Source organism: Phodopus roborovskii, unplaced genomic scaffold (genome assembly GCF_943737965.1).
Source record: "Phodopus roborovskii unplaced genomic scaffold, PHOROB, whole genome shotgun sequence".
Lineage (NCBI taxonomy): Eukaryota > Metazoa > Chordata > Mammalia > Rodentia > Cricetidae > Phodopus > Phodopus roborovskii.
In genome coordinates this window covers 4,791,738-4,814,614 of record NW_026126517.1, presented here as the reverse complement: position 1 = coordinate 4,814,614, position 22,877 = coordinate 4,791,738, and the positions used below count along the sequence as shown (strand labels likewise).

The 22,877-nt window shown below is 35.3% G+C and overlaps 1 protein-coding gene across 1 annotated transcript in view; it reads right to left on the bottom strand.

The window, feature by feature from the left end:
* Nucleotides 1–22,877, bottom strand: part of Septin7 (septin 7) — a 64,104-nt gene that overhangs the window by 23,227 nt on the left and 18,000 nt on the right. Inside the window, exons 3-5 of the mRNA XM_051196917.1 lie at nt 13,551–13,657; nt 7,193–7,293; nt 5,224–5,358 (exon numbers count right to left, since the gene is read on the bottom strand). Coding sequence (XP_051052874.1) covers nt 5,224–5,358; nt 7,193–7,293; nt 13,551–13,657 — 343 coding nt within the window. The remainder of the gene's footprint in view (nt 1–5,223; nt 5,359–7,192; nt 7,294–13,550; nt 13,658–22,877) is intronic.

The window sequence follows — 22,877 nt, the reverse complement described above, 5'->3', positions numbered from 1 at the left end:
GCTACTTTACTTACTTATCAGAAACACCCTGAAGATATACTGGGTCAGCCAACAGGTAAAACAGGACTTTAAAAGCAACAGAGTGGGGTTAAGATGGCTTTCTGACTCCTAACTTTGAAACACCCTGGTCACTGGGTTTTGCCCCTAAAGAGGAATTGGAAAAACCAGGAAGGCTCCTAGAATTTCCTAGAAACAGATTTATATTTATTAAGGTTTACAAGGTGAGTGGGTATTTATTTTCCCCATGAAAAATGGTAGTCCTCTTTCAGTATATGCAATTCTTGCTGTCAATTCTCTTTCTCAGACAAAATGCTAAAAAGGCAATCTTCAATCTTCAACATGCTTCTCTGTCTATTATAATCTGACTTTGGCACCACACTTTGAAAACCAAATACTTGCACTATGGCACTTACCCATCATTAATTTGCCCAGAATGCAGCTTCTAAAATGTATTCCTCACCAGCTCTTCTAGAATCCTTAGGATTCTCTTTGTAAGCTAGATCCTTAATATGGTATTTCCTCAGAATTCTCTGCGAGGTCACCATCACTTTTTAACCCTACATTCTGTATAGCTAACATCACTACAATCAATTGAGCCAAAAAATTCCCAAATCTATACCCGCTCAAAGCTTTACTCATGCTCAAGACACTGTTTAATGCAGTAGTTATGCTCCTGGAATAAGCCATGTTCCTAAGAATCAAAACCTCCATCTCAATCTCCATTTTCCTCTCCTCTTCTGTTTCCTATATTAGCGAATGACAATGTACCCAAACAATCTCCCAAACGCCTAGGATTGTTTGTTCTTCTATTCCTCATTTCCTAAGATTTACCAAGACCTGCATGAAAGACACATATGTCCTACATAACAGACCCATTTTCAACACTTCAGTTCAGACCACCAAGATCACCACAGTGGACAACTAAATAAGCCTTTCTGGTTTCCCAGAATACCATCCACACAACTGGACCCCCTAAATCTGACTGAATCATTAATCACTTGTCTAACAATCTACTAAGTGTCATATTCTTTAGTTGCTATGACTCACTAAGACTGTGAAAACAAATATTCTCTCCTTAATCACCTTCTACTTCCAATATGCCACAGTTCCTTAAAAGTTCCATACTTGAAGAGTGCCACAGGTTATAACCTCGGCCTGAACATTCTTCAGTCTCATATTACATCTATTTTGCTTACCTCATCCTTTATTTATTCTTTTGGTCATGGCTTACAGTCCCATTGCCCCTGGGAATCCAAGTTTCTAGATGGACAAGAGGGGCCTCTTCTAAGTAGTCACAGCACATGTGCTGAGTACTAAAACACTTGACCTGTGTTGTTTTTCCCATTCTAACACTAAAGATCCTTTTAGCTGAGTGCCTTTCTCTCTTTCATTCATCTGTGTTTTTAGTATCTAGCAAAGGTACTAAAGGTTCCAAAGGAAACAAATGCTATCATTTTCTCGTGTCCTTTAGAAAGCATGGTGGAGACTGAGTCTGCACTCCTAGAATGTTCCAGGGACTAAAATTAATGTTCCATAGCAATAAGTCAAAATCATAAAAATATCATTCCAAACTATATAAAGAACAGTGGGAAAAATGAATTTTGTCATATTTCTATTGGCTAATAATGAATAAGTAGTATTTTTAAAAATTATTAAAAACAGAAGGTGTGGGGCCTGATGCAGTGAATATTCTCTTGTAGCAAGGCCAACTAGTATACATTCAGAAAGAAACAAGAGGTAAGAAAACTGATGCAGAGAATTTGGGTTTACGTCCTACTTTGAGTCTCTTTATCTTAAACTATGGTATTTTCTGGCATTCAAAGAACAAGAAGCACAAAAGAAGTTTGGCTGGAACAACCTCCATCATCGGTACTATCTATAAACATATTCACCTCACCACTGCCAATAGAATCAATGTTTATGACAGAATTGAATTTTGCTTCTTCTTATCATTACATACAACATTAAATATAAAAGCTGTGGTCTAGTCAATCTTCGATAAGCAAATATTTATGGGCCATTTTCAAGTTAATGCTCATGAAAAAGGTAAATGTTCACTTCATTAAGCAATTATATCACAGGATTGTGAAGTATTACTCCTACTTGAACAGTAACAAAGGAAAAACTGAGTTTAAATTGCATTGAATTTTATAGCAAACACTATAAAACATCAGCAAATTTTGAGTTTTCATACTTACACCAAGGATTTTATATTTAAAGCAAAACATAGGTTCTGCTTTAATTCTATTATTTATAACTATGTAGCTAGCTTATAGTATCACAACTTTTAAAAAGAAAGAATTTATAATAGGTACAGCAGGGACTCAGAGCAGTCAGTGTCTTAAAGATAAACAGAGCTCCCACAGCAGGAGTTGTGTGAGGGAGTAACAGCAGCGCTGGGGAGATGGGGCACGTGGGAGCTAACAGCAAATCCCAAGACAGACTACTACTTTAAACAGTTGAATAAGATACAGTAATAAAATAAAAGCAGGACCAAAAAACACTGAAACCAGTTTTAAAATTAAATGTAGGGAAAAGGGTAAAAAACCTCAATAAAATCTTCCATACTTTTAAAATGAGCATACAATTATCAGATGTTAACATCAAAAAAAAAAAAAAAAAAAAAAAAAAAAAACAACAAAAATTCAACATGTTGGTTATATAGTGGTTGTAATTTTACCTATACCCATTTAGTTTCCTAAGTGTAAATTAATAACAAATTCAAGGTTAGGGGCTGGTTGTTTCGTTTTTTAAGATAGGGTCCTATATAGCCCAGGCTAGTCTTAAACTCATTATTTAGCCAACTCCAAAGTCATTTCTCTTCCAAATGTTGGGATTACATGTACCAAAATGTTCAGTTGAGCAAATTAGTTTTTAGGCAATAGAAAGACCTTTATATATAATATTTAGAAGATAAAACCACATTAAGGGAAAAGGTTATTTTACTTCAAAGCCTGTAGTAAAATAAAATTACAGGCCAAAGAACAAATATTAATTACATATAAAACTCACTGAGTAATACTGATTTTTGTTTTACAGGGGCAATCAATATTAAAAGGATATAACAGCATTTTAATAACTAAAAGTTAGCTTTTAATAAGTTACTAAACAAGACAAAGTAATAAAATCTGAAATGTAAGTTGCCTAACATCCAGTTATGATGTTAGGCATCACAAATTGGTGATTGTGGAAGTTACTAAGACAGAATGGAGGGACTCAAAGAAGTGCCTGATTCATTTACCAAATTGTATATAATTTCAGCCTATAGGGAGCAGCTCATTTGTAATTCAAGATCAAATTCACTGTCGTGGTCTTTCAGTTAATCTCTAAATATCATCTATGAACAGGAAAAATTTTGCTCCATCTCTAAAAATTGTTGAGCTGAGCAACTGTTTAGGAATATAGGCACAGGAAATAAAAATGTTCTCTGTGACAAACAAAAAATGGCTTAAAGCTATACACATCATTTAAATCACAATTTCCTTTCTTAACCAAAAAAAAAAAAAAAAAAAAAAAAAAAAAACTCTTGTAATTATGTGATTTTAAATAAAAATTATCTCAAAAGGATGATAAGAATGTGATTTCATGATAATCACTAACACTTGATAAGATTTGTTATAAACTCACTGATTTCTATTAACTATAGATGTCTTCACTAGGCTGACTTCTAGGAAACTGTTAATAAAAAGCTAAAGTAGGGCTGGGCTGTAGTGGTGCAAACCTTTAGTCTAGTACTTGGGAAGCAGAGGTAGGTGGATCTCTGTGAGTTTAAAGCCAGCCTGGTCTACACAGTGAGTTCCAGGACAGCTAAGAATGTTATATAGAGAAACTCTGTCCCAAAAACAAACAAAAACACAAAGAAGGAAAAAAGGAATGAACTTAATAACTACCAAAAAAGATGTGTGTGTGTGTGTGTGTGTGTGTGTGTGTGAGAGAGAGAGAGAGAGAGAGAGAGAGAGAGAGAGAGAGAGAGAGAGAGAGAGAGAGAGAGAGAGAGTTTGGGATTTGGTATCTAAAAGGTGATCAAGATGCAGAATTTCTGTCCTGAGGTGAAAGCAGGACCTTGAATTGGGCTACATCCTAGCCCACGTTTATTTTATTTATTTTTAATATTTTTTTCAGTTGATAGGGTCTTGTTTTCAAAAAAGACATAGCCTAGACTGGTCTTGAATTTTCAATCTTCTAGCTTCAGCTTTTTGAGTACTGAGATTACAGGTATGTGCCATCAGAGCCCATTGGCTCATCACATTTCTAATTTTTCTTTGAGTCTTGTAAGTAAGTAGATGTGCTGGCTTAGTGATATAAATGTATAAACTTCCAACAGTCCTACACAATATTAAGCATAAAAGAAATCTTTCCGATCTTACCACAAAAAAGCATAGTAATTACATATTATGGATTCCTGTCCTATCAGAGTGAAAATGAATATCACACTAGGCAAAAGAGACAAAATCACAGGAGGGAATGAGTTTATACTACTCTAATTTGAGTAATGGGCAATAACACTACTTAGTTATGTTATGGTAAAAGTGGGTAGAATTACAATGACTGGATAGTGATTTATCACCCCTCCCCATAAAAAAAAAGACTCATGAAAAGTAATGGAAATATTAATAGCTAATGATGGCACATGTCTACCCAAAAGAGAAGGGTAACTTTTTTTTGTTCTGTTTTTAAAGAGATCAAAATCAAACAGATGTTTTTAATACTTTAGTTTGAACTACTAAAAGAAGGAAATACTGACCTAAACACATTAATCTTCATATTAAAGTGTAACAAACCACTTAGAAAGAAATAGCACAAGAAAGCATTTGGAATCTGAGCCTTGTTTTTATTATTACCTTTTCTATTAGGCTTATAGTAAGTTTCCTTATCTATAAACTCAATAATTATGGCTGGGCTTTTTTTTTTTCCTTTAATTTGATGGATCAACCTCTTACAAAAGCATAGTTAAAACTTAAAAAAACAAAAACAAAACCGACTAATTATAAGATCTCAAAAATCTGACAGAAAATTGGAAACACTTCTTTTTATGAAGGATATGAAAACAACTATATAAGTCTTAAACAGATTGTTCCAAGCCAATTTTACATGGAATTAGGTGCTTTTATAGATGACCTTGTTATATGAACTCCACAGACACAATTACTCTAAAATATTCAAACAAGATGAGTAACTATACACAATATAAACAATGAAATAGCAAAGCATCAAGGTACTGACCCATGTCCTGAAGGAGCAATGAAGTATAAACAACATTGCACCCTGTTATCGGGCATCTGCCGTCTGTTCACTCGAGATTCTGCATTTAAGTAATCCTCAAATTTACTGTCAATGTAGTCGATAACAGGCTGCCAGCTGTACAATGTAGAGAAACACAACAATTAAGTTGTAGTCCTACAAAGGAATGAACTGTTTGACAATTAAAAGATACTAGTTTTAACTTCATAAAAAAATTACCAGTAGAAAACATCTCATATTGTTCTACATACTGATTCAAAACTAGGTAAAAATTAGGCCTGGGGAGATGGTTCAATCAGTAGTGTCTGCTTTGAAAGCACAAGGACATATGTCCCAATGCCTAGAACCCATGTAAAATTCCATGAGTAATGGCATATGCCTTTGACCCGAAGGTCAGGAAGGTAGGTAGTAGAAACAGATAGATCTCTGAAACTCACTGAGCAGCCAAACTATCTAAACTGATAAGCTTTACCCGGTCTCAACAGTTAAAGGTGGAGAGCAACCAAGAAGACACTAACCTAGACCTTGGGCCTCCACATTTGAATGTACATACACCACATACATACTTATGTATGAAAAAAAAAAAAACACACACACACACACCACACACAAAATAGATTTTTTAAAAGCTACATGAAATATATCTTGATTCATTATTTTTAACTTTCAACTTTAAAAAATAAATTGTTCTGCTTTCAATGCAAAGCACCGGTAAATAATTACTAATATTTGCATTCAGGTACAACTTGGGGACCTGACAGAGTGCATCATCCCTGCATGCATATCAAGCAGTACCCTCTCCCTGTATGCAGATGCAAAAGGTCCCTGTAAGAGACAAGCTCCACCTAATTTCTCTCTATCTGAGGAAGCAAGCAGGTGTCTCTCTTTCTCTTTCTCTATCCCCCTTTCTCTTCCCTTCCCCCAATAAACCTCTCTCATGTAAGTTCTGCCTGCATGGCAAATTTGTCTCTCTACTGCCATAGGATCAGCCAAGGTCCCCTCTTGCTGCATATCATAACTAGTATATTATTTACATTGATAACTACATCAACACTAAATATTTTACAATCCAAAAACAATTACATCCACAGTTTTAAATTTCTAACAAAGATTAAACAATATAAAAACCCTATGATTAACTGACTGGGAATTTTTAAGAGTTGAGAAAAGTATTAATTAACTGCAAGTCAACATCAATGTGAAACTCAAAGAAGAAACAATTTATAAATACTAATATAAAAATTACTTTGGACTAAAATGAGTGTTTTATTCATCTATAATTTACTGAAATATTGAAAGTTTAACATATTAGGTAAGTTAGGATGTGATATAATTTATACAATAAACAAAATTACAGTAGAAAAGCTTTCATTATAATTATATATCAATATAAGAGGTATTAATATAATAGTATACATAATAGTATATATGTATATAAACACACACATATATGTATGTATATATATGTACACATATATATATTAATATAAAAGGTAGTAATTCTACTGTATACATAGAGAAAGCAGAGGCTAAAGCAGGAGGATTTAAGTTATCAACCATCTTGGGACCCAAACAGATCACATCTCAAAACACCATAATAGAAAAAAAGACACAAAACCAAAAAGATCAAACCAATGCAGGAAGAAATGTTTTCAAGTACAGATATAGCAAAGTTGGTAGATAAACCTAAGTCTTAATCATTTAAAACTTAGTGATTTTCACTGTAAAGTTTTTTATTGTTCTAGGTTTTTGTTTCTGTTTATTAGGCAGGGTCCCAGTGTGTAGCTTTAGTCTAAAATCAGCTATACAGACCAGGTTAGACTTGAACTTAAGAGATATGCCTGTCTCTGCCTCCCAAATGATGGGATTTAAGAAGAGTGCCACCATGCCTTAAGTAACTACACCGTTTTTTGAAATGACCTGAGAAATAATGGGGACAAAAATTTCTTACCAATTACTATTATCCACTGCATCTCCAAATCCTGGAGTATCAACTATTGTCAGCAGCAACTGAACACCACCTTCTTTGATTAAAACTTTGGATTGCTCCACCTGTAAGAGTCATTGGTGCACGTGTTAATTATATATTATGTAATTTGCTTCCTAATACAAGAGGCAAGGACACTCACGTTTCTCAAAACCAATTTGGAAGGTGTTTAAAAATTAAACCTAACCACCTACACATTTTCTGTTTCGATGTATGGGTATATGTGCATGGTTGTGGAGGCCCAAGGTTGTTGTGGAAGCCCTTCATCAATTGCTCTTTATCTTATGGACTGAGGCAGAGCCTCTCAACTGAACCTAGAACACATTGACACCACTAGCCTGGCTAGTCAGTTTGCTCTAGGCATCCTTTCTTTCTGCCACACCCACTAGTCCTTCACAAGGGTTTTGGATGCAGATGGCAATTCCAGTCCTCACACTAAGACTGAAAGCACTTTAACTACTGAGCCATCTTTCTAGTACCTACATTTTCCTGAGAACGATTGTGGCTATTAGAGTCCTAGCTACTTTAAAGAAAAATACATGCAAATAGTATGGCAAACTCGTACTTCAAGTGTCTTCAGAAATTTTATAAAGTATTTTTTTAAAAGGAGCCTTAAACTACAACTTTAGTTCCTGGTAGAATTTATGGGTTTTCTGTAAGTCCCAGCTATATGCCGAAAGGTATATACTATCTGTCCAAAGCATATGCTGTGATAACTACGAACTATCAACTTTCAGGAGTCTGAATGGAAAAAAGAAAAAAAAAAAGATTTATTTAAAAGAGTGCTCTATCTGCATGTACAACTTTATGTCAAAAGAGGACATCAGATCCCACTAGAGATGGTTGTGAGACTCCACGTGGTTACTGGAAATCGAATTCAGAATCTCTGGAAGAATAGCCAGTGCTCTTAACTGCCGAGCTATCTCTCTAGCCCCATAGTCATCGTTTCAATGCGCAGATATACTTTCTTCCCCAGAGGCTCTAGATGTATTGATAAGCTACCTTAAAGAAGCCAAGACTTGTACTCAAACTTTGTATGTCAAATGCCTAAAATGGTATTAAGCCTACCAGATTTAAAGTGAAAATGTGATCAAGGGCATGTGAAAAGCGGCTTCCGCAATTTGTGTTGAATAATCATTGGGTAGACAAAGTTTGATATACTTTTAAGGATTATACAAATGAGGATGCTTTTCTACTCCCCTCTGGCATTTCTAACAGATGTTTGCTGATTGATTGTGAAGCTGAGGCTAGACAGAGTGTTTGAGCAAGAGTAATCTGCAGCAATGTTCAATAGCACTTCTGAGATGACAAAATCTGTCTTCATCTGTACCATTCAATACAGCAATTCTTGGTTATGTGGTTACTTACCTCTTGCAATGTTGATTGATGAGTATGATCAAGGAACTGAATATTTAGTTTTATTTCATGTGAATAAACTTAAATAGATCACATGTAGCTACCAAACTAAATACTGTTTACTGCTATCAAGAGATTTTGATAAACTTAGCTTATTATTAGAAGTTATGCATGTTTCCTATCTCTTAGATAAGCCTTGGACTTACCTTTTAGATCAATATTCTTCAAAGTGCTTACATTATCTTGGCTTACATTATCAGTGGAAATTGAGTATCCCAAATATAAGCAAATTTATCTACTAGCAATTGGAATATCTGAAAGTATTTTAAATATTAAGTATGAAGTCTATATAGATTAAAAACTAAATACCAATAAACTAGAATTTTTTACTACTCATCAGTGTTAGATTATTAAGAAAGTCGTACCTTTCCTTGTTCTTTGGTCAAAGGATAACTGGTCAAATCTACACCTCAAAATATCTTGAATTCATTCCTGTCTCTTTCAGTAAAGTTATTTGTTAATGATATGTGCCATTAAAAAGAAATAACCAGAGCGTAGAGCAATGAGTGGCTCAGCAGTTAAGAGTATTTGTTGCCGAGGAACCAAGTATGGTTACTATCCATCACATGGAGGCTTACAACTAACTCCAGTTCCAGAAGGCTTGACACCTTCTAAACCTCTGAAGGCACCATGTATATGGTATACATACAAATCACATACATATAATAAATCTACTTTAAACAATTTCTGGCTGTCTTATTAACAAGTCCTATGACTCTTGCAGTAGCAGTATATATTAACCATACCTTAATATGACAGCTTATATTTTAAGAGTATTTTGTATTAACAAAAATGAATTTACAGTGAAGCTGTAAATAAAGTGGCAAATGATTATTATTTAGTATTTTCAATGCCCCAGGTTCAATCTTGGTACCATTTTTTTAAAAAGTTCAACTTGTTTATTGACTTTGTAAGGAAAATGAAGCTTTTATGTACTTTGACAAGTCTGCTCATAAAAATATTTTCCATCTCTGCCCTAGAAATTTTGAGTATCCATACATGATCAAATACAAAGAAGTCAGCAACAAATGGAAAAGCTTCAAAAATCTAACTGTAAACTAGTGACATTCACAGGATCCAATTTTATCGTACCATGTGGTTTTGCAAGTATCCTCATGGGATCCATGGAAAACAAATTAATTCAAGCCCAGGAATTTCAATGTTTTCTAACAATCTATTCCAAATGGTCACTTTCCCATGCACTCTTCTTAAGTAGGTCACATCGGCATAATAAAACATCACCCAGAGTGCTCCAAGATTAAATGCATAACTTAATGCCAAAGGAATGAAGCAAGGGCATTTTCTACTATGTTTTTCTCTAGAAACTAAGTAAAACTAAATTTCACATTGTTATACACGTTGTTGATTTACTGAGGCACCTTTTGACTCTCTACACCCAACAAATAAAATATACCACTATTTCTAATCTTGTTGCTTTACAATCTAGGAGCAAGTCAAGCCTTCAATGTTTATTATTCGACTTTATAACCAAAAGGCCTATCAAGTACATTAAACTTTTTAAATATAATGTTCACAAGATATGTATTAACATAAACAAAATGTGTTACTTAATTAACTGCGTATGCATACCATATTGAAGAACAGGTTAAAAATTTCTTCCTTAAATAGCAGTAAAGCCTAAGCTCTCAAGAGACATTTACTTGACTCAAAGACAGAAAATGCTTCATTTTATATCTCAAATGTTTCTTCTGAAAACGTAAAAGGTGAAAGATACCTGGGTGTAATAGTATAACACCATAAACTGAGCACCCAGGAGGTAAATTACAGGTTAGCATAGGTCTCTTGAAAATGAATGCTTCTTTTATATTCGTTTAAGTATGCACTCTTGTCTTTTTCTGCATAACTATCGCCCATCTTTACTTGTTACTGCCTCTTGCCTCACACCACTTCACTAAATCCAAAAAGCACCTTACTAATTAACAGCAGCATTGTTGTATATTTTCTGTTTTCCCACTAGAGATCCTTGAGAATTCTGTGTCCATCGTCATTGTAGACCCAAACCTAATATGTAAAACACTAAATATTTATGCAAACTGGTTCAAAAAACAAGAGGACTGGGCATCTATAGGAACATTTAACTGGGCTCTGTGAAAACTTTTCAAGAAGTCTATAAATATGAAGCATTTTATTCTAAAAGTATAACCCATTGCTTTCAATTTTTCTCACTTCCAGAAACTACATAGCTACCTAATCTGTATCACTGTAAAATGATTACTAAAGTGATTTATAAACTTCTCACCAAGAAAATATTTTACAATACATCAAGATAAATTTACCAATTAAGAAAATAAAATGGAAATGAACTAAATCTCAAATAACAGTTTTTTCCAAGGAAAGATAGTTCACAATCTTGCAATGATTAAAATTTAAAAAAAAAAGTGAAATAAAATGTAATAATTATACATATACTATTATATAGTTTGTTAAAACTTTTTGACAATATTAGAATCTATATTTAAAATAAGAACATGACAAATACAACTTTCTTCATTTAATTTTAATAATCTACTGGGAAAAACATAAGCCAAGACAGAAGTAACAATCACTATTGCATTTAATCTGAAATACCCTTTGAAAGTACCAAGGAGAAACAATTCCTTGACATTCTCCCTGAGGTATAATGAAAGCAGTTTACAACAGTCTAGGAACACTTAAATACTAAACTTTGTGACTACAACAACTTGAGAATTTAAAAGAAATGCAAATTATGTGGGTTTTGCCGCCATCTTATGTACACATGCACTGAGAATCACTAGCATTGGGAAAATCATGCCTGGCGTCTGCTCACATCTGGAAATGCTCAGCAGAGGTTCACAGGCCAACAGAGGTGGTTAAGAATTAATCTCACAGTTCAAGTGAGACCTTCACTTGAATCAGAGCCACTGAGGAACAGAGATCTGAGAATTAGTTCTCTATTTAAATATTTAATGATCTTCCAAGACTATGAATGTCAACATATCTCTCCCTCAAAACATTAGTCTCGTGTGTGTGTGTGTGTGTGTGTGTGTGTGTGTGTGTGTGTGTGTGTGTAAAACATTCAGGAAGGAGACTATGACATTGTGGTATTATTTATCAAGGTTTTATTCTTTGGTCATGTCATAGGAGAGGATTTTTCTTCTTTTCTATTTTCTGACAACTGGAAATGTTCTAAACACCCTTCAGGTCACAAAAGCCACACACACAGTATATCTATATTGATCTATATGCATGAAATTTAACAATGGTGGACAATCCATCTACTGAGACAATTTATTACTTCAAGGTCAGATCATCTGCTAAACTACTGGGCTGAGGGGGGGCAATAGGATGCAAAAGATGATCACATTCTAACTATATTCAGGCTTCTTGAATGACTCTTGTCCACAGGATGTCATGTTCTTCCCTGAGAGCAAATGAGCAAGTTACAGCTTTTTAAATAGATGTTAGCTGGAAATAAGACATTTGCAATGTTTAAAATGTCAGGGATTCATATTTAGATAAAGACCTCCTCAAAATAAGGAAGAAAAAGAAATGAAATATTAAAATGACCAAAGCAGTTCGATGGCACCTAAATAACCAATTAGTAAAACAGAACTGCTCAACCGAACTACAAAAATACATGAAAGCAATGAAGTGTCTTTGTCTTTAACCATACATAAACAACAGAACACATGTATGAGTTAAAAACTGAAACTCAAAACGTTTATCCAAAATAAAAAAGGACATGCTGCGATGTATCTCTATAAAACACTACCCAGCAATGAGAAAGAAAAAATACAAGCATGAACAAATGAGAACAATAATTCTCAGTAAGAGAAATCAGCTTCAAGAATAAATCTACATGAAGTTCAAGAATATCCAAGTTAACCTAGAGGCGAGGTGTTTATCTTTGCGGAGGGAATGATATAACACTGAAGGAGAAGCTGTAAATGCAGCCTCTGGGATGCTGTAAATGCAGTACACATTGACCCAGAATATGATTGCCCAGATATATGTATACATATGTGAAAATCCATAATACTCATGCTTACGTTTGTGCCCTTTTTTCTCAAAAAGGCCTTTTCACAAAACATTTTCAAAACAAAACAGTAGAAAGGACAAAGGAAAAAAATCTCACACATAATATAGAAAATCAGTGATGGCTACATCATATGAATCTATTTAACAGATGTTTCTGCAATTAACAGAATACCCATAACTATAATCTCTCACTGAGTATTTTGTCAACACGTTAAACTAGGTTTCTTTGTGTTAAAATCCCAAATTTACATATGTTAATATTTTCATCTATTAAAACACTAGCAAAAGATACTGCAGAAGTCCAGTCCTACCCCAAACACACAAGCTTAGGAACTATATTTAGTAAGATCTCAGCTCATCAGCATGTATAGTAAGACTAAGAGATGATAAACTGGACCATATATAGCTTGGCAGCCTATCATAATTACCTCTGCCATTTAGCTATCAACATGGTATTAACTCATTGCCAATAATGGAAACACTTTATATATGGCTATCCAAAAATAAGAACCAGTTATCACGTGTGGCTACAGAGCACTTAAGATGTGTATGATGCAACTGAGAAATTACATTCTAACTTTTATTTAATTTTATTGGTTCAACCTTAGCCATATGTGCAAAGTGAGTATCATAATGGACAACACAACTCCAGGGTTACATCATAATGCAATTTCTAGGAGGATCATCAGAACATTTATGGAAGGCTCTAGTCAAAATAATACCTCAGCTGTATATACTGTGTTGTTTTTAGTTTAATGAAGTCATGTTTACCACTTTCTACATAAAGTCAAATGTGAATCTACTAGACACCAAATACAAGTTACACTATGAATTTCTTTGGTGCCAACATAACTCTGTTATTAATTAACAATAATAACACACATACCTGTACAGTCTTTTTTATTCTGTGAGAAGGACCTGGATATTCTGGAGAATACAAATCTGTGAGGAACAATGAGTTGATTAAGGTTGACTTTCCCAGTCCAGATTCACCTAAAAGAAGGGAAAAAAAAAATCTGTCAAATTCAGCCAATTTATATACAATGAACATAACACTAGTACTTCACAAGTTAGTGACATTCAAAATACACAACAAAGACTCCATATTAAGGCTGGAGAGACTGTTCAGTCATTAAAGTATAGGCTCACAATCAAAAACATCAAGACTCCATATTAGAAAAAAAATTCTTTTTCATTTATTCTTCTTTCATATAATACACCCCAATTGCAGCTTCCCCTCACTCCACTCCTCCCAGTTTCACGTACAACTCTCCTCCGCAGATCCACTGCTCCTCCATTTCCCTTCAGAACAGAGCAGGCCTCAGAAAAAAATCTTTTTCCTCAGTTTCACAGTTGAGTGATGGCTAGGGTATTCATCTTGATAGGCTCTCAACAAGGAAACAAACTTCCAGCTTAGTAAAATTAGGTTAGCCTCTGGGCATGCTTGTGAGGGATTATTTTGACTTGTGTAACAGATATAAAGACCCACCTTAAAAGGATGCAGGGCTAAGGGGCGATACCACTCTCCAGAACTAGGTCCTGGACTACATTAAAAGAAGCTAGCTGAAACTCAGCAATCAACTGTCTCTGCTTCCTGACTGGATGCAGTGTGACCAGCTGCCTCAAGCTTCTGACAACCAGGCCTTCCCTGCTACGATGGACTATGGCCCAAAATAAACCCTTCCAGTGTTTTGTCAGGGTATTTACCACAAATCACAGGAAAAGATGCTGACCAAATAAGATCTACAATGTCAAAGGGTTTTAAATCAATGTTTAATAATTTACCACCCATCTTTTTTAAAAGTAACATATCTAATTCTATAACAGATACTTTAACAGAAAATGTGTTTTAGTGACCAAAGACAATCACATAAGAAAAAAAATTGGCTAATTTATGTATCACTGCTTCAGTGAAGGACTAATTTTATTTTAGAAAATAATGAGTAAAGATATTAAAAAATATGCAGTTGCTCATGCCTTTAATAGCAGCACTCAGGAGGCAGAGGCAAATGGATCTCTGTGAGTTCGAGGCCAGCCTGGTCTACAGAACAACCTCCAAAGCAATTCAGAGAACCCCTGTCTTGAGAAGAAAAAAAAAAGGAGAAGGAGAAAGAGAGAGGGAAAGGGAGAAGGAAGAAGTAATCTGGGACTAGAAATATAGATTAGTAGTGGAGCATATACTGCTCTTGAAAGGAACCAAATAGGTTCCCTGCACCCATGTCAGGTAGCCTACAACTCTGTGTAAATCCAGTTCCAAGGGATCCAATGCCTCTAGCTTCAATGGGTACCTGCACTTCCATGCACATACCCACAAAGAAGAGGCTAGGGCATGATTTCTACTGTGATCACATATTCTTTAATTTTTTTATGTTTAATAGTGCCAAACATACAATTCAGTTATATCAAAACATAGTTTTAATGTATACTTTATACAAGGTTTTAAATACATTGTAAAACATGATAATAGTTAATATATTTATGTTTACTAATTAATATACAATAACAGGCATGTTTTGAGAAATTAACATTTATATACACAGGTTGGGTTGTTTGTAATAGCTCAAAAAGAGGTAAGATCCTTATAGCTAGCTGGGCGGTGGTGGTACACAACTTTAATCCCAGCACTCTGGAGGAAGAAGCAGGCAAATCTTTGTGAGTTTGAGGCCAGACTAGTCTACAGTGCTAGTTCCAGGACAGCCAGAGCTGTCGGTACAGAGAAACCCTGTACCGAAAAACTTAAAAAAAAAAAAAAAAAAAAGTACCTTACAGTTATAAGGTATCCAGAGAACAAATAGCAGAATGGTGCACGTTCTTCACCACTGATATTTACATGTTAATTTTCTAGACTCAAGTGGATAAAGCATTGTACAATTGCATGGTATCTATAAAAGAGTCACTTTAGAACTAAGAACACAAACACGTTAAAGACACTCCATGCAAAAGAGGTAGAATAGCTAGTATCACACAAAATAGGTAAGTCAAAACTGTCAGGAGATGAAGCCTGATCCTAATTAGTCTCATCAATAAAAACCAGGAGTTAGGTATTGGGGTTAAAAACCTGGAAGAGCCGAGAACTGGGAACAGCTGCCAACTGCTTCCTACCTGTCTCCATTCCTCTGTCCAAACGGCTGAGATCCTCCCTACATCCCACCTTATCACTTCCTGTCCCCACTTCCTGAGTGCTGGGATTAAAGGCATAAGCCACTACTGCCTGGCTTCTATGGTTAACTGATGGCTAGCTCCGCCCTCTGATTTCCAGGCAAACTTTATTTGTCAGAACATAAACAAAATATCACACAATGATAGTCAAAAAAGAACTTTGTATGTTGATAAAAGTATCAGTTCACAAAGATATAACACTTATAAACATACAGATAGCAAATAGCAAAATTTCAAAAGTCTGTAAAGCAAACTGCTAAAAGTGAAATAAATGATTCTATAATTATAGTCAGACATGTCAGTCATAAACAGAACTGTAAGAAGGAACCAAATGAAGCCACTTTGGATAGAACTTCCATTTTGAATAAGGGTCAAATAAAATTTAAGTTCTGAAGTCCTCTCCAGACCTAATCCCTGAATCCTGACTGTTGAAAAATGTAACAGTAACTTGGCACAGACGTTTGTCATTTCCAGGCTTAAAAATGCTACCTTTCTGGCTTGGGGGTCACAGTTCAGCTCCTGAGTCCATTCTGTGGCCCTGATCAATCAGTAGCACCTTGATTACAATAACTTTTTGTCATCTGCATTGACCTGGGATGTGAGTTGTGTTGGCTCCAAGCAGACCCCCATAACAGAACAAATAGATGGGCAATAATCTAAGGAAACAATGAGATCTGAGCTATATTATAACCAAAGCAGACCTAACAAAACAGATAAAACACTGAACCTGGTAGACTAATACACATTTTTCTCAAAACATTTCCCAGGAATGACTAAGTTTTCATACGTCTTTTAAAAAACTGAAATCAGTTCTCTCTCTCTCTCTCTCTCTCTCTCTCTTTTTTTTTTTTTTTTTTTTTTTTTTTGTGGTGCTTCCTAGTTATTTGGCTGTGCCAAGACGAAGCCACCTGCTATCAAAAACTCATTCAAGTGGAGGATGAACAAGCACATGACCACAAAAGTGGCTGCTAATGTTCTGGGGTTAGTGTTAAAAGATCATCTTGGTCCAAATCAGTGGTAGGTATGGGAAACAAGTTTTCCCATGTACAAAGCATCTTGACCCATACAGAGTGTGCCTGCTGTTGAGTAGGGGGCATTCTTATTACAGACCACAAAAAACTGAAGAGAGGAAGCACAAATTTGTTTGCTAAATAGTCTCAATTTGGTCAATGAGAGAGGGGGGGGGAAGAGAGAGAGAGAGAGAGAGAGAGAGAGAGAGAGAGAGAGAGAGAGAGAGAACACAAACCTGGCCTGACAGATAATATTGTGCTTCAATGGCTGAGGACTAAACAAGCTGGCAGAATCTAAAAGCTTTTCAATTTTTCTAAAGGAGATGATGTCTACCAATATATTATCAGGAAGCCCTTAAACAAAGTTAAGAAGCCCAGGAACAAAGCACCCATGATTTAGAGTCTTGTTACTCCATATGTCCTGCAACGGAAACGCCAACATACAGTCTAAAGAAACAATGCACTAAACAAAACAAGGAGGAGGCTGTAGAATATGCTTAACTTTTGGCTAAGAGAATGAAGGAAGGCAGGAACACACTGCCAAGAGACGTAGACTGTCCTTGCTGAGAGCTTCTACTTCTAAGTCTAACTCCAGTCAAAAAATAAGTCTTTAAGAGTAACAAATAGTCAGACCTTGAAAAAAAAAAAAAAAGGAAAAACTGAAATGAAAACATATATTTCTCATCAAAATTAAGTAAAACTGAGGCTATGGAGACAGCTCAGTGGTTAAAGTGCTTTGCAGTGAAAACATGCTGACCATAGTTTGATCCCCAGTACCCAGGATGTGTCACTGGAGAAGTAGAGATACTGAGGGTCCCTGGGGGCTCACCAGGCAGTCTAGCTAATAAGTGAGTCTAGGTCCAGTGAGATCCTGTCTAAAAAACAAGGAGGCAAAGTAACTGAGGAAGACACCTGGTGTCGACTCTGGCCTCCACATGCATGCTCACATGAGCATATACACAAACATATAAAATAAAAATAAACTGAAAATTTTGCACATATTTAGAAATTCATCAGCACACTCTTATGTAACCAAAGGATCAAAAGGGAAAATACAAGGGTAACTAAAATACATATGAAGAAAATTGGCACTAAGAAAGGCAGTGCTAGGGAACTGTTAGTTATAAATGCTTACACAAGAGTGATGATCTGATTCAAAAAACTACCTTTCAGTTTATGGATCTAGAAAAGAGTAAGTTAAACACAAAACGAAATAATGGCTATGGCAGACCCAAAAACAAAACAAAACAGGATGAAAAGAAAAACATTAACAAAACTAAGTGAGCTGTCCAAATAGGTCTTCAAAATTAGCAGGCCATCAACTATACTGAGAATAAAAGAGAAAATTCGTATTAATGAAATTAGAAATTAGAAATGGGATTATTATTATTCCAATTTTTACAGTAGGAAAAATGCTAACAGAGTACTATGAATATGTCAACAAATTGGATAACACAAGAAATAGAGAAGACTCTCTGAAACATGTATGTCCTATAAAATCTGAGCCATGAAGAAACTACTAATACATTTGCATTTTGGGAGAAAACTGAAGAACTAACCAAACTTTCCATCCAAGAAAAGCCCTGGACTAAATGGCCTCACTAATGAACTCTACCCAATTCTCTTCAAACTCTTCCCAGAAATCCAGAGAAAGGAACGAGGCCAGCACCATCTTTATACCAAGCCCAAAAAACGTAAGAAGGGAACATTAAGCTTGGTGTAGTTGAAACCTATAATCTCAACACTCCAGAGAAAGTAAGAAAATCAGGAGTTAGAGGCAAATATGGACTATGAGATAATGTCATATGAGATAGTTACAAACAAGCAAAGAACAAAAAGGCGTGGAGGAGGGGACTCAAGATCAACATCCCTGGTGACTAAGAATGTAGAACTCATGAAGAAAAATAGGAAAATGAATCATACAATACCACATTAGAAGAATTCATGCCATGATTACGGATTCTTCATCATAATCCAACAGTACAATTAAGAAAAAACAAAAAACAAAAAAACATAAATCTCAATAGATATCAAAAAAAGTAAAATTCTCAATCCTTTCTTGAAAAACATTCAACAAGTACCTCAACACAACGAGAGCAATATATGTCAAACTCACTGCTAATACTATTGCAAAGTCAAAAAATTTTCCTCTAAGACTACTTAGCCACAGATGTTCATTCTTGCCATATGTATAGAGAATAGCACTGGACATCCAAGTCATATCAATTAGAAAAGGAGAAAAGGGATCTAAAATAGAAAATTTGCTTATTTCAGGTGACACGGTTTTTATATTTAGGAAATACTAAGGTCTACCTCCACCAAAAAAAAAAAAAAAAAGTGTTTCTACACACTAATAATAAACTATACAGAAAAGAAACCAAAGGGAAGAGGGAGAAGAAACTCACTGAATTAGTGCTGGTAGCACAAGCCTTTAATCCCAATGCTCAGGCACTCAGGAGACAGAGGCAGGCAGATTTCAGAGTGTGAGGTCAACCTGGTCTACAGAGTGAGTTGCTTCACTCAGGAAGGTGAAGGAACTCCACATTATCAAATAAGTGAAATGGGAGACAACACAAATAAAAAGAAAGAAGCCTGTGTTTATGAACTGAAACAAATCAACATCGGTAAATGGCCATATTACTCAAGAGATCAGAATTCCAAAGACATAATGTTCAAATTCGCAGGGAACCACAAAAACTCTTGAATATCAGGGCTAGAGAGATGGCTTAGTGGTTAAGAGCACCTGTTGCTTTTACAGAGGACCCAGTACCTGCATGGTGGCTCACAGCCATTCATAACTCCAGTTCCAAGGGATTCAACAACCCCTTCTAGCCTCTATGGACACTAGACACAGACATGACACACATATGTACATGCATGTCACACACGCACACACACATACACTTACAAATCTAAAAAGAATCTAGATATCAAAGAGTAATAAAAATAATAAAAATAAACTGCCCAACTGCAGAATATATTACAAAGATACTGTAACGAGAATAGCAATCATACTAATATAAAACCAGACACAGACTAAATGAATAGAAGAGAAAGCTCAGAGCATCTTTATGATATATTTAAATTTATGGTTTTCAACATGGAACACAAATGGGAAAAACACACAGTGGAGAAAGAACAGCGTTCTTCAATAACAGTGTTAAGACAACTGAATATTCAAAAGTAAAATTATGAGATTACAAAAATCAATTCAAATGAATTAAAGATTATAAATAAGACCTGAAACTATAAAATCATAAGGAAGAAACATAGGGAAAAGCTCAATGAAATAGATCTTGGCAATTACTGGCTTCTAAGTTTAGGGTTCAATAGGGCTTTTGATGTGACCCCAAAAAGCATGGATAACCATCTGGGGAATGGGGGCATAAGCAGGCCTACAGGATTGCACCACAAACTAAAGTCCTTCTACATAACATGGGGGAGAGGGTGACCAAAATAGGGACAAAATATCTGGAAACTATGTATAACAGAAGTTACTATGCAGAATAGGAGAGGGACTCTCACCACTCAACAACAAAATAACAATGACAAACTAATTTAAAGTTGGGCAAGAGTCATAAGACATTTCGCAAAGAAGAACATACAAGTCAGGCCGACACTTGCACTACCAGAAATTGGGAAGCATGGGCAGAATGAATCAAACTTCAAGGCCAGTTTGAATTACATAGAATTCCAGGCCATCCTGGGTTACATAGTGGAGCCCTGTCTTAAAACAACAGACTTACAAATGGTCACATATGTGAAAAGTGTTCAGTGTGATGGTTAATCTTAGTTTTCAATTTGTCCTAGATTTGGATTCAAAGAAGAGATAAAGCACTCACATACAAGTGATCTTTTTGATCAGGCTATTTAAAGTTGGAAGGCACACTCTAAATGTGGAAGGTACTCTCCTGTGGTAGCCAGAAAAAATGACAGAGAAAATGTTTTGTCTTAGGCCTCACTGCCTTCATATTTCACTGGTGAGTTTGTTTACCTTGTTGAAAGATCATCTACCCTACCGCTGCTACTACTTCTATATTTCTTCAATGAGAACAGAACCCAACTTCTTTGGGGATTCCAACACAGCCTGAAGACTGTAGTAGTTTTCTAGTAATCCTCCAGACCTTCAACATTTCAGTCTATGAACTGAGCAGATAGATGGCAGGTTCTCAGCTTCTCTTGTATGGAGTCATTGTTAGGCTACCCAGACTACATTGTATAAGCCAATCTTACATACATACATACATACATACATACATACATACATACATACATACATACATACACACACACGTTATAATATATGAAATCAGTTCTATTTCAATAGAGAACCCTGACTAACATGCTGACTCTCATTAACCAAGAGGGAAACACAAATTAAAAGCATATCCTGTTACAATGCCAAAAGCATAAGAGGTAACAAGTGCTGGGCAGTGACTGGAAAAGGGAAACACTGCATTGACAAGAGTATAAATTGGTACAGGCATTGTAAAAAACAGTAAGGAACTCCTTAAACGTTATATATAAGGGGTTGGGGAAATGGTCCAATGGATAAACTATTTGACAAGCAATCATGAAGACTCAAGCTGGGATACTCAACAGAACAAATAGAAAAGCTAGGCGGAGGCACTGGTGAGCCCAGAGCCCCTGAGACAGAGAGACAGAGATCCTTGGACAAGTTCAAGACCTTCAGGTTCAGCAAAAGAATAAGTAGACAATAACAGAAGACAATGGTTGTCAACTTCTGGCCTTCACATGCACACACATGTGAACACAAAAATCACACATTCAAGAACATACCAGCACATACATATACAGATATAAAAAAAAGAAAATTAAAATAACTACATACCCAACAACCCAACTAATAGTTCTGTAACTAAACAAATGAAACCTGTACATCAGAAGAGGCATCTGTACCTTCATGGTTATTGCAGCATTATTCACAACAGCCAATCAGTGGATAGGAAACTGGCACACACAAAATGGAGTAATACTCAGCCTTAAATAAGATGTAAATCCTGTCACTGTGACAATATGCACACACTGAAGGGCAGGTACATTCTATTTTAATGCTCTCAAAACTGCAAATGTCTAGGTAAATATATGGAACAGGATAATATTACAACATATGAGGCAGATCAGAAACGTGGAATATGAACATAAAAGGGAAAGCATTAATGTAAAACAACAAAAAAAAATAAATGAAACGTTTAGTTTTCTTTTTTCTTTTTTTTTTTAAACCCCTATTTTGTTTTTGGTTTTTGTTTTCTCTGTGTAGCCCTGGCTATCCTGGAACTCACTCTGTAAACTAAGGGGTAGCCTTGAGCTCAGAGATCTGCCTGCCTCTGCCTCCCAAGTGATGGGATCAAAGACATGCCACTAGGCCCAGCAATTTAGTTTAATCCTTTTCTTTCCCCTTAATTCCTAACTGAGCTAGCAGATGACATTTTACACAAAGTAATAGCAACAATGTATTCAATTATTTGTTTATATATACATCTTATGTTCATATGTATATGTGTATATACGCAAGTGAAACAGATTACTGGAACAGACCAAAGAATTCAGAAATACTAAGAAATTCAGAGTCAGCCAATGTTTTGAAAAGGAATAAAAGCATATTTAGAGTAAAAAAGTCATTTCCACAAATGGTTCTAAAACAACTGCATGTGGCATATTTTACTGTTCCTAATCCATTAAAAAGTGAATCTCCACATGTTTCATACCTTTCATTTAAAAAAAAAAAACTTCAAATAGACCATAGTCCTATTTGAAAATGCAAAACTATAAAACTCCTGACAGATAACACAGAGTAAAACTAGATGACCCTGATATAGCAATGACTACTTAGAACATTAAAGTTAGAGTTCATGAAAGAGTTATTGATAAACTACACTTTGTTAAAAATCAAACACTTCAGCACTGTGAAAGGCAAAACACATACCCACATAAAAACAAAAACAAGAAACAGATATATACACACCTATCCGATAAAGAACTGAAGCATTATTATCCAAAAACATATAAGGACATTTTAAAAC